The 13,180-nt window shown below is 44.4% G+C and overlaps 1 protein-coding gene across 1 annotated transcript in view; it reads left to right on the forward strand.

Moving 5' to 3' along the window:
* The window catches only part of LANCL2 (LanC like glutathione S-transferase 2), a 33,119-nt gene extending 22,280 nt beyond the window's left edge, over positions 1-10,839 (forward strand). The window contains exons 6-9 of the mRNA XM_058022174.1: positions 58-240; positions 2,488-2,664; positions 5,921-5,993; positions 7,725-10,839. Of these exons, the coding sequence (XP_057878157.1) occupies positions 58-240; positions 2,488-2,664; positions 5,921-5,993; positions 7,725-7,840 (549 nt within the window). The 3' untranslated portion in view covers positions 7,841-10,839. The remainder of the gene's footprint in view (positions 1-57; positions 241-2,487; positions 2,665-5,920; positions 5,994-7,724) is intronic.
* Positions 10,840-13,180: the final 2,341 nt, after the last annotated feature.

Genomic DNA, 13,180 nt, shown 5'->3' on the forward strand with positions numbered 1-13,180 from the left:
ATTTGTTACTACTTCTGTTGATGTATTTAGTGATGTTTGTTTTAATATTTTCCTCAGCCAATTGCAAATGTGGACCAGGAGACCCTGACAGAGCTGGTGAAGCCGAGCATTGACTACGTGCGTCATAAAAAATTCCGATCTGGGAACTACCCATCATCACTGAGCAATGAGACTGACAGGCTGGTTCACTGGTGCCATGGTGCCCCTGGAGTCATCCACATGCTCATGCAGGCTTATAAGGTAAAGCATTCTGTGTGCATAGATTTCACAGAATATTCTGGGTTGGAGGGGACACAGTGATCATCGAGTCCAGCCCTTAAGTCTGTGGTCCGAGCAGGGATCAAAGCCACAGCCTTGGTGTAATTAGCACCGAGCTCTTAGATATTTGTATATATATACACATATGTATGTATATATACCTCTGTCTTCACAGAGAGACTTGTATGCAGGCCTGTTTGCAAGACTTTATATAGTGTATTTCTAGATCTAGGCTTTTGAACAAGAACCCCAAGCAAGACACCTAAAAATCTCAGAACACTTACATTGGTATGTTTTAAAGAGAAAAATAAGTAGCTAAAATTTCTTCTCAGGGCACTAGCAGTTACTAAGCTTTCTTGGAAAAGAGATGTATATTTAAAGAGTTTGGCATCAGAGTCCTGGGTGTGAGAACTTTGATGTAAATTCTTTGAATCTTCATCCCAAGAGTTTTAACAATTATGTTGGTTTTCAAAAATATAGGTTCATGTGCCTTGCCAAAGAATGCCTTCCATAAATTACTCCTTTATTAAGATATAACTCTGGCGAATTTAACGTCAGAGCTAAGATCCCAGGCCCCTTCCAGGGCAAAAATAAAACTGCTGAGCTACCACAAACCTGCTGTTTGCCCTTCTCCATTCTTAGCTAGGTTTGCTACCTGACTTTTTGTGTGCTTCTGATTTGCGTGACATTTGAAAGTATGCCATTTAATTAAATTTATGCAAATTGATTCTTGCTTTTGACAGCCCTCCTTGACAGATTCCCTGGTTGGCATCTGGGTGGGTTGATGAAAAGCAGGCTTGGTTTATGGAATATTACTTATGCTGCTACCTGAAATGTGAGCTTTAAAATTCTTACAGCATTGCTGCATGTAACAGCAGTTGCAGTTGCTTTTTCTTTGGACTGTGGCAAGAGATTGACTTAACACTTCTCCACTCTCTCCTTCTTTGTCAATGTGATGCTTTCCCCAGCACAAAATGTTTTGCAAGAGGTGAGAGGGATAGGACTAATTTCTGATTAGCAGTCTCCTTTTTGGCCTCTCTGTGTTTAAAGTGATGAAACATATGTTTTTCTATTCTTCTTTTTGAAGCACTGAAAGAAAAAAGTTGGCATGTGTTTTGCTGGCTATGCTTTCATGCAGGACTTGTGATAACAGACAGCAGTGTTTGTCCTGGAAATCAAGTGCTGTCACCAGGCCTTAATTCAAAATGTTATGGCTAAACAGCTGGCAAACCCTGTTCAGAGAGAGGCACTTCCTGTATCAAACTTGTGAATTTAAGAATCTTGCATGTTAGTTGCTTCTATTATCTTACTAAATAGTTTGGCAGGGGATACCATCTCCAAAGGACTAGGTCTACAGCAGTGCATCAGGTTTGTTTTGTTGGGGTTATTTTGGTTGGGATTTTTGTTGTTGTTGGTTTGGGGTTTTGTTTGTTTGTTGATCTGTAAAGTGACTTAGGCAAAGGTGAGCAGCAAAGTGGCTTTATAAAGGTGGAATTCTGGTGTTATTCAGCTTAATTCCTTGCTTTTGTTTGCTTGTTTCTGCATGAGCCCTCTATGTTTAAAATGTATATCAGTTGCAGTAAACTTTGCAAAAGTGTTCCTTTGCTCGAACTGACTACTGCTTCTGAGTATATACTCTACAAATATACTAGTACAAGTACTCATAAAGGAAATGTGGGGTTCCTGCTTGTATTTGTGGCAGAGAAAAGAGTCCTGTGCTATGCAAAGAGATATTCTTGTGCATTTTTGATGTGGAATTGAAGGCAGACAGTGAGCAAACAGGAAGAATTAGTCATGAAGACCAGACCAGCAATTTAGGACCAGATTTGATATCCATTATTCTGTTTTACCTTTCTTGGAGGCAGCATCACATTTCTGTATTTTCAAATTCTGGTTTGGGAATAGAAAATGAAGAAAAAAGGACCACATAATGTTCAAATAGATTGTAGGTTTTAGAACCAAAGGCCTTGAACTTGAGTTTTTTCTTTGGGGGTCCTGATTTTGAAAGCAAAAACCCAAAAAGCTTTTTCTTTTACCCTGCAGGAAAAGGAGAAACAACCTACTAAGGAAAGAAAGAGAAGTCTATGAAGAATAGATTATTAAAATTAAAAATAAATTTTATATGGAAAAACCCTACACAAACAGCAGAACATCTGTCAGGAGCAGCTTCCTTTTGTTTTCATTAATACTTCAGTTGATGTGTGTTTATTCTCTGTTTTTATTCCACAGACTTTTAAAGAGGATAAATACCTGAAAGATGCTATGGATTGCAGTGATGTCATCTGGCAGAGAGGTTTATTGAGAAAAGGGTATGGGATCTGCCATGGTACTGCTGGCAATGGCTACTCCTTCTTGTCTCTCTATAACCTAACTCAGGACAGAAAGTACCTCTACCGAGCTTGCAAGGTGAGCTCTGCAGCATGCCACAAAATCACTGCTCCCTTTCACATCCCAGTGCCTGTACAGACTGGGCTGGGGCTGGGCTGATGTGCCCTGGGGCTGGCTGGGACACTGGCTGGGGTAACAGGGCCCCTCACTGCTCCACTTCGCTCACTTTGGCTGGACAGCTTCAACTGTGTCTGTCGGGCAGGCACTGTCTTAATGAGCAGAGTGAAACAGACAAATTATTTGTAAGAGGGGAGGGACTAAATGTATTCAGAAGAAAATTAGAGCCTGGGAAATTAGCCTGCCTGAACAATAACAGACTGATGTTATGTGGTGCTAATTATTCCACTGAGAGTTTCACTGTCCTCCTCAGGTCCTCAAGCTGTTTGTATTTGTGTTTTGTAATTATTTGTTTTCAAACTAGTGCCTGTTTGGGGCTTTTAGAGCTCTGAATTGCAGTTATTGAATTGCTCACGTTGAGTTTTTTTATTAATACAAATTGCAGAGAAAGACACACTCAGAATTTTTCCATTGGAATTGTCCAAGTTCTGCTCTCAGCTCCTGACTCTGCTAGCACTTACTGAAGGAGAAGGCTTTCTCTGCCTGTTTTCCAACCTTGTAAGACCTTGGTTTGGTTTGTTGTTTTTTTTTTTTTTCCCCAGTTTAGTTCACTGACATGAGGTTTTATATTGTGTACACAGCTTTTTAGCTGAAGCCTTTTATACAGTATTGCAAATGAAATTTGATGAGTTGCTTCCTAGGTGTTATTTAGTGAATATTGGCCATATGTAAAGTTACTGTATTCATCTCTGCAGTCAGCCTTTCCTCTCTCAGCAGAGCTTTAAAGATCTGCTGCTTGTCTCACATTTACCAAAGCATCATGCTGTGAGGACACCTGTAGACATACCTGCATCCTAGAGATTGAAATAAAACCCTAGTGCTCCCACAGCAAATGTGTGACTTTGTTACACATGGAGTCACCCACTGCTGATGTGTGAGCCACAGCACCCTGCAGGCATTGCTGGCAGCACGGCTGGCAGCTCTCCCTATCATCCTCCATGCTAGCACACCTTGTGCAGCTCTGGGCAGCTCCTGGTGCTGCTGCATTTCTGGCCCACGAGAGCCAGATGTTTGTCCACACCTATCTAGAGAAAAGCTAACATGTCTGTCTCAAAGCCAGGAAAGGCAGAGACTCTGATACGTACCTGAAATCCCTTTAAGAAGGAGGTTGTGATGCTGTGGCCAAAGACTGTTTGCTGGAGCTGCCCACCATAGTCATGCAGGGGATTTGCAGCCACTCTGCCACTCAGCATCTCCAGCATCCCCTTAGGGATGCTAAGTGGGAGAGTGGGGAGACAACAGGCAGAGTAAGGGGAGACAGGCAGAGGAATTTGCTTGTCTGGCATTCTTGAAATCTTTTCTTTCTGAGCCAGAGTGTGCAGGGAAGCAAACATGAAGGTACCTAGAGGCATGTAACTGAGAGAATGAGATGGCTGCCCTCCCAGGGGGGCTTCTTCACACCAAAAGCATCAAGCCCAGGGGAAGGAGTCTTGCCTGGAATACCTGGTTACCTCATGAAAGCCATGAAGCTGTTTCACAAATGAACCACAAGAACTTGAATAGAGGAGACCCCTGTTTTGTCCTTCACATTTTATCCTCACAGCATTTCTCTCCAGTTGTCAGGAGCTGAGGCACTCATAGCTGGCCTGTGTGTAAGAGGAGACGGGCTGTGGCATCCTGGGCTGCAGGCAACAGAGCATTGAGCCCTGTGCTGTTCAGCATGGTGACTGCCACTGTTGGTGGCAAGCATGCCAGTCTGTGTGACAAATAATGTCAGATGTCTTCCTAAGATACTGTTTCTTCCCCCTCTTCTCCCCCCACCAGTTAAACAAAGATCCTGTGGCTTACTGGATCACAATTGTGCTGAAGCTATGAACTTGCAAATGATGGTTGTGTTTCAGTAGCCTAAGGTGCATTTTTAAAATTTCTGTTGCAGTTCCCAGGCTGGAAGTAATAATCAAGGCTAGTGTGCAATCAGATGTGGATGTTGCAAGAATTGATTGTATCTTAGAAATATGCCATAAACATGTTTGGTCCTCACATTTAAGACAGGATTACATGGGAGAACTCAACCATAGTTTGGAGATCTATACCCAGAGGGTGAAGAGAAATGTTTAATCAGTTCTTAGTAACAGTGTGAATCACAGTGTTTGTGGCTTTTTCCTTGTGTTTCCTGAAGACACACACATATGCACATACCTCTATCAAGAGAAGATCATCATCCTCCACTAAATACTTAAACAGAGCAGAGTGGGGAGGTGAGGGAGAAAGGAAATACCACCCCTTTCCTTCTAATGAACAGACTGATGGCTCTGGAGTCAATGCTTAGACCCCATAAAGCCCCAGCTCTAGAGCAGGGACACCCTCTATTCAGGCTGATGTGTTTGCCAGCAGATAGGCCAAACTGCAGGGGGAGCAGGGAGAGACCTCTCAGTCGTTTGCTTTGCAGGAGTCTGTGCATGTATTTCAAACAAGCAGTGGTTTGTGTCCAAGCACAGAAATGCCAGGGGAGCTTGTGGCCCCCTGATGCTCTGGGGAGCCATAAAGGAGAAGTAGCTGGTTGTTACTGAATTGATCCAGGTGTGGTTCATAAGCCATGTGTGTCTAATGTAGCTACTGCAGCAGTGCTGATCAAATGTGAGAAAGATTGTTAACTCTTTTTAATGGTACTCCATCTCCTCCCACAAAACATTGATGACCATAATTGTCTAACTGTATTTATAATGATTTTTCATAAGGCTTGGGAAGAGCAAATAAATGAAACTAATTAATGACAGCTGAAGATTGAATACTCTAAATTGGTGCACAGAAATGAAAGAAAACCAAAATGCAATTAACAGCTATAAGTCCTCAGTTTGTGGATAAATTAAGCAACAAGAGAGATAAGAGACTGGTACAATATTAGTAAATTTTGACCAAGTATATCTTTTCTTACAGCATTTTTTCCTTGGCATGTAGCAGGGTTGATTTACAAAAAGCAGATGTCTAGCCCAACATTACATTGTTATGAAACTGAAACTCACTCTATGCAAATCCATGTTTTAAAACCTGATTGCAGGCCTTGTCATGGTTGAAGGAGGACAAATTGATCTCAGTGATTTATGTGTTGTGTGTCTGCTTACACTGCTTCACATTTTGTACCTATTAATGATACTCAGATACTCATGCTTGCATTTAGCAGTCTTGAATAAAAATATATTTTTAATGTGTTCCCCAGTTTGCTGAATGGTGTTTGGAGTATGGTGCACATGGATGTCGTATTCCTGACCGACCTTATTCCCTCTTTGAAGGTAAAGTGCTGGTGTTGCAAATGGTCTTGTACTACAGGGAAGAGGGGCATCCTTGCAAGTTTGGCACATGTGTAGGAGTTGGGAAGTCTTTGGTGGGTTCCTCCACTATTAAACTCCCCCCCATACCATCATCTCTGCCTAAAAGAAGGTGGCGGTTAGAAAAGGACAAAGAAAAATCATTCACTGTCACAGCTCTCACTCCTGCTTTCATTTCAGCAGCTTGAATGTAAAACCAGTGGCAGTGTTACTCCAGAATAAAATTCTGCTGTGCTGATGCAGCTTGGTTTAAAGCAAACAGAAGTTCAGGCAGCAGTTTTGTCACAGGTGGTTTTTCAGAGGGACTGGGCAGAGGAGCAGCTGTGGGTAGGGGGGTCTCCATCTAGCTGCTAGCTGTCAGAACTAGTCATTCTCTGCTGCCATATTCAACCAAGGAAGAGGTAATTTTAATATGAACCCAGATCACTTGACTAGGAAAGCAGTGCAGAGTTCTTAGGGGCTTATCTTTAAGTTCCAAGATGTTACCAGTTACTTTCCTAGAGTTTTGTATTTTTTTAAATATAGCTTATTTTCTATTCCTTGTATCATCCTCATGTTCCAGAATCAGTACTAAGGAATTACAGATCCAAGTGGGATTTAAGGTAGCACTGTGGCTGCTCCATGAACAACGAGCCTCGTGTGCCACCTGCCGCAGATACTTGAAATTACAGCAGCCGAGCAGGGATATTTGCAAATTAGCAGTCCAGGGCGTAAATGAACACAAGAGAGCAGGAGTTTATATGCAGCCCTACTAAATTCAGAGTTATTGTCTTAATGCTTAAAGGAGAAAAGCATAAGTATTCCTATTCCTGAGAGCTCTTGTAGGGAGGGAAAAGAGCATGCATACAATCTGTTGTATAAAAATTTTGAAATTTGTTGAGAAAGTGAAACAGTGCAAAGAGATGGATGATTTGTGCTTGAATGCTGACATAGAGCTTATATTTTGGTTTTTAATTGTCTAGATTTTTAAAAGAAAAATACAGAAGTCTCATATTTGAGATGGAAAAACCTCCTAAATTGGGGCTTTGTTTCTTTTTGTAGCCAAAATCATGCTTGCTGTTGTGCAATTCTGCCCAAATGCTTCGAACAGAAGTTGCATGTGCATCTTATGGAATTGTCCTAAGTGTTTTGTTTCAATCAGATACTGTAATTCAGAAAGGTTCCTTTATATATATGCATAGCTGATTATAAAGTAGGATTTTAGCATAAAACTGAACTTGTATTTGCACGATTTCCTTGTTGTGCCTCTCCTGTCTGTCACCCTATGAGTTCTGCTGGGTGATGCACTTTGGGGTCTGGATGGCCTCTTCATGGATAGTGAGGAAATGAATCTGTACTTCACAAGTGCAATAAAGTTCTGGCTTTTTCTTTTAACCAATGAAATGAGAAGCAAGAGCTGCTCAAATTATGAAGGACAGTCCAAGCTTGGATTAACTTTTTCTTAATTTGAAATAGCATTGAGGTTGTTCAGTTGAAGACATGTTAGCAGAGACATCTTGGTTCTTGCCTTTGATATTTCAAAAGAAAATCTGTTTTTTGGGCAAAGTACAGATGAACTTGCCTTTCTGTAGGGCCTAAGTTCACCTCTTTTAAAAAAGATGCCAGTGAGGGTAGTGTTCAGATAGGTGCTGTTGCCTTTGCTGTCAGCTGTGCTGTTTTAATGTGCACAATGATCTCCTTCTCGTTATGTTTTAGGCATGGCTGGAGCTATTCACTTCCTCTCAGACATTTCAGTACCGGAGACTTCCCAGTTTCCAGCGTTTGAACTTAGACCTCAAAGGAGAGAAAACAAAGTGGAACAGGACAGCTAAAACCATCATTTCGAAAGGAAACTGATGCCAAAAGAGATGAGACTGTTTCGTGCCTCTGATAGTGAAGGAAATTGACGCTGAACCGACAGATGGATAAAGCCCTTTTCTCACCCCTTCTGCCCCAAAGGACCATGAAGTCATTAGAGCATGAACAGGAGAAGCCACACTTAAGTTCTGTTAAAGTGACACCTTCAGATGTAGGACCAGAGAAGTCAAGTTTTGAACTTTTCTCTTTTCTGTTGTATTTGTCTCTTCAGGTCTTTGCCATGCTCTGCACGTTTATTGGTGTTGTGTGTTGATCCGAGTCCTTTGTTGTTAGCCACAAGCTGGTCTCCGTGTGAATCTCTGTCCTGTGCCTCTGTGCATGACTCACAAGAGCAGTGTTGCTTTCTGCAGCGTGCTTACCGCAGGGAGAGCTTGCTGCAGGACAGTGCCCAGCTTCACTGGTGTGCTGGCAGCTCTACAAAGAGGTGAAAAACGTTTCTGTGTTCATTTTTTTCTGCCTTTTTCTCCACAGTCCTTACAAGCTAAGCTGGTGGAGATCAGCCTGTTTTGTTGAAGAGGCGTGAGGCCCTTTCTGTTTTCAGAAAGTTAGCAGGTTGGAAGGGATCTGATTTGTCTTTTGCTGCTGTTGTGGGAGGCTTCTTCTGTTGTTCCCTGTGATAGCTGCAGCTGGTTAGTGTGTTAGGTGCTTATAGCAGGGTGGAGATGCTCCTTCCCACTGCTGCAAAGCCCATCCCATGCCATGAGCTTAAGCTGCAGATGGAGTCACCCGGACTGACCTCCCTCTGCCACCAACAGCAGAGCCTGGACAGCACAGCTGCTTCTCCTTTCCTAGACCTCGATTTGGAATAAACCTTTCCTGCAGCATCTCATGTACAGATGAGCAAGGGAGGCTGCCAGGGCAAGCCTCCCATGCAGGTAGCTCAGGATGGTTGTTACTTTGGAACCAAAGTGGTGGTTTGTTCTGGCCCTCCCCTCCCATGCAGTAGTACAGGAGTGATAAGTACCAGCTGCTTTTGGAAGCTGCAGAGATTACTGAGCAATATGAAGCCGTTGCTAGTGGCTGTAATTGAAGTATAATTCATCTTCAAATCCACACAGTAAAAGCTCTTTTTCCATAATCTTAACTGCTGCTATTGCTTTGCTTCCCCTTGTAGTGTGGTGGGGTTGTGAAACACTAGACCTGCCTCCAGGTGCTCCTGAGTATCAGGCCATTGGTTTGGGAGAAGTGGGACATACTTTGAGTACTCTCAGAGCAGGCTTATGTGTCAGGTAGTACCTGAAGTGTAGTGCACTCCCAGTCACTCAGGCTCTGTGGTCATTGTCCCCCAGGTCTCCTGTGCTCTCTCAGTCCAGGTGCTGATTTTAATTGGCATCTTCTGTCAGGTGTGAGTGTGACAGATGGCACAGTTTGACCTTTTGGGCACACATCAGGATATGTGTGACCTGTGGGCCATCTGCTGAGTGCCAGTGTCTCTGGTTGGGCTTGGAGATGCACTGTTGCTCCTGCATAAATTGGTCTTGATTTGTCACCTGGCAGGTGACTTCCTTGAGCACGTTCCAGTGCCCCTTGCCAAATCCCTTGCAATTTTAATAATTTCTCCATTCTGCTGGACAGCAGCAGCAATGTAAGTGCACAAACAGCTTAACATTACAGTGTAGCAGCTTCTCTGCTGGTTTGTCAGGGAGGATTAAAACATGGGAGCAGCAGAAGAGACTTCTCCACCCCTCTGTCAAAGGCAGAAGGTGAGATGGGAGCAACAAACCCAGCTGCATCTCTACAGCCAGAGATTGGGGAAAATGCTGAAAGGCAGTGGGAGTGGGGAATGCTGCATGGCAAACAGCTGGGCTGAAGCAAACAGGAACAGAGCAGAAAAGTGAGGAACAGAAGGAGTTAATAATGTGGGGGATCAGTGAGGAACAAGAAGAGCTGGAAGATCAAGGCAATGCACAGTGTACCAACAGAGACATCTCGATGAGAGATTCCTCCATGCCAAGAATGCCAAGAGCTGACTGTTTCTTTCTTCAGCCTGTGGATCCCTGATCCTGCCCATAGAAAAGCCAGGAAGGAAACTTGCCCGGGAAGTCTCAGAGAGATACTAACAGAGGTGGATGCCAGCTCTGATCCTGTTTCACATCACCCCTTTGTTCCACACCCACCTCTTTGTTCCTTCCCTCCACTGTGGGTGCAGAGCAAGTTGGGTGTGTGAACAGGGAAAGGGCTCACCACATGTACAGGAACTGCCTGCCAACACTGGCCACCCTGGCAAATCCCAGGCCTCTGTTGCATGGACTGTTTAACTAGGGGGTCAGCTGGCAGGTTTTTCATTCAGTGATTATCTGCATATTGGTCTTGGCTACTGTGCTTGGAATGGCTCCTGTGGGAGGTGAGTTTGGCTGCCTGGAGCCTAAAGGGAATTAAAAAACCTGCTAGTTTTAAAACTGCACAGATATATACACAGTAAGAACAGCTGAATGCTGAGCAGAGCCCCAGGATACTGGAGTGTACCTGTCAAGCTAATGAGCAAGTCAGCTACCTGCCCTTTGGTACCACAGCCAGCCTTGTGCCATGGTGGGGCCTGGCACCATCTTCCTCTGCAGAGCCCTCTCAGAACTGAGCAAGACTGGAAATGTATTGAGCTGGGAAGTGTCTTGACAGTGCACCTGCCTCATCTTCCTGACGTGACTTTCCCCGTGGCTCCTCCTTCCTGTTTGTCACAGCATTGAGGTATCTAGGTGGCCCCTTAAGGAAAGACACAGTGTCAAGGTGAAAAAGTGCATTTCACCAAGGCATTGTCTTCAGAAATGACATCAAACTACAAATGTAGAAAATGTCTTAATATTCCCTGGTTTGCTTTGTCTGTGTGTAATAGTTCATCTGTTGCAAAAAGCAGTAGTGTTAAAAATGGGAATGCTCTTTGGGCAGAAAAAGAGGAAAAAATGCTGATGTTTTGTTCTTTGGCTTTATTAGTAAAGATTAAGCTATGTGGTGGTAATTTGTGTGAGTCTGGTTTTTTCTTCATTGTGGTTCTCCTTCCTTCCCTCCAGCACTGTGGTGATAGCTGTCCCACTGATCTGACTGCTGAGCTGCTTCCCTGTCTTATAGTCCTGCAGGATGAAACACATGCCAGAAAGAGATTGCTGGTTTTGTAACCTTCCCATTTTCCTTGCACTGCAGGTGCCTTTCCTGCTGCTGCTCACAGATGATTTTTAGTGTATGTTGCTTAGTGCAAAGCTCTGCTTTCCTTTGTGGCCACACAGATCCTGTTGAAGAGTTTGCTGCTAAAGCCAGACTCAGGATGAACTGGTTTTTAAAACACATGTATGAAATCTCCCTGTCCAGCTGAGTAAAAGCTGTTTCCCACCTTTGAGGAAGTATGAAATGTTCCTCTAGCTAGGCTTTAACAGAAGGAAACATCAGAAGGAAACATCAATTATGCTGCAGGCCAAGGGCATTATTTCTGTTTCACACTGCCCTTTGTACCACTCATGGCCATCTTGGCCACCAAGAGAAACTGCTGCTTTTTTTGGATGGAGAGGATCAGTTTGGTCTACAGGCAATCTGTACTAATTCAGGTGTAGGTTATAATGGCATTGGGGCTTCTCTAGCACAGCAGATCTCTAACAGGCAAACAGCACATGAGATGCATGGGAGGCAGTGCATGTGCTGTGTGTCACCTCACAGCTAGGGCAGAGTCACCACTGTGCTGCCTGAGCCCTGCCCAGCAGGGCATTTGATGCAGCAGCCTTTCCTACTGAAACTTCACTTTTTCCCATATGTTTGCATTGGTTTCACGTTGATTCACAGTCAGGGCCAGTGTGATTTGTGCACAGGGACCTGACTTTAAACCACTGCTTTCTTCTCCTTGACATCTACAAGTGGATTGTGGTAAATCCAGCTTGTGGCTATTAGATAAGATAAGGTTAGGCAGCAGGAGAGAAGCAGAGTGGGACAGGTAAGAGACATCCATCCTTGTGACTCCTCACTGCATAGAGCTAAAGTAACAGATTGGTGCAGGAACGCAGGGCTGCTTAATTTGTCATTGTTCCCTCTGCCTTCTCTGCTGCCACGTTCACCTTGCAGCACATGGCAGCTTGGAACAGTGGCTGCCAGTTGCACCTCTCATCTCTAATTGCCTTATTATCTGGCAGTTGCTTTGTAAAAGCTGTCTCATGCTGGATCTTGCCCTGCGTGGTGTCTGTGTAGTCATTTCCCTGCCAAATAGTACAGACTGTAATGCAGCTCAGCTCCTGGTGACATCAGAGGGGAGGGTTCCCACAGCCAAAGGGCCCACAAAGGCATCCTGCTCCACCTACTCAATTAGCAATGTCAGATCAGAAAAAGAAGACAGGCTTCACCATGTGAAAAAATGTTACGGCTTTTTATCTGACCTGTGTGCCAAAAAATGATGTTTTGGATATATGTCTATGGAGCTAACCTTTTTTGGAGTTGGGTTTTTTAAAGCAGAGAAGAAAGAAAACCTCCTTTGCTTCTTCACATGGTCCAAATACCTTTTTGGAAAATATAGTTCCAGCTGTTTGTTGTTACAGCAGTGAAAGCTGTCACAAAGGCTCCAAAGGAAAAAAATAAGCCCAAAAAACACCCACAAACCATAAGAAGTTGTCACTACATTATCACTTCCCAAAGTGATGGAACACAGGCCTCACCAGAGCTACAGGCAAGGTGAACCAAGAGTGCCTGGTGGCGACTCTTCCCATGAAGCAGCATAGTTGGAGATTTCAGCAGAAGGGCACTGACCCTCTTCTCATTCTTCCTGCTGCCAGGTCACAGGGGCAGGGACCACAAAGGATTCCTCCCCTGCCTGGTGCCTGCCTCCTCAGAGACACACCAGACACATTTTGGGGACTCAGAGCCGAAGAAAGGAGTCGGGGGTTACATTGTTCATGCTCCTGGCTCCCCACCTTGGTGAACAGCAGGTTCAGTGGCTCCACTAAAGCAGCTCCCTTCTGGCCAAGCCCTGTCAAGGGGCTTAACCCCCTGGATCAAACCTCACTGCAAGAACCAGGAGACAAGACACAAAAATCACCTTCCTGAGGTAGATCCCAAAGGCTGGCTGGGAGTCAGCTGCACACTGGCCCAGTGCCTCTGGGAAGGGGCAGGGGAGTGCCCCACAGAGCCCCAGGGCTCCCGGCCATGACAACCAACCTTATTTTGCAGTCAGAACACCACCCTGCCTCGGGGAGGCACCAAAACCTCTCTAGTGTTTGAGAGAGGATGCAGTGGCTGCACCCAGAGAATCCCAGCAGATAAAGCACCAAACCCCCAGGGGGAAGTTCACAATAGCAAAGCTGCAGCACCTGGCAGCTCCTAGGGCA

This window comes from Melospiza georgiana, chromosome 1, assembly GCF_028018845.1.
Source record: "Melospiza georgiana isolate bMelGeo1 chromosome 1, bMelGeo1.pri, whole genome shotgun sequence".
Taxonomy (NCBI): Eukaryota; Metazoa; Chordata; class Aves; order Passeriformes; family Passerellidae; genus Melospiza; species Melospiza georgiana.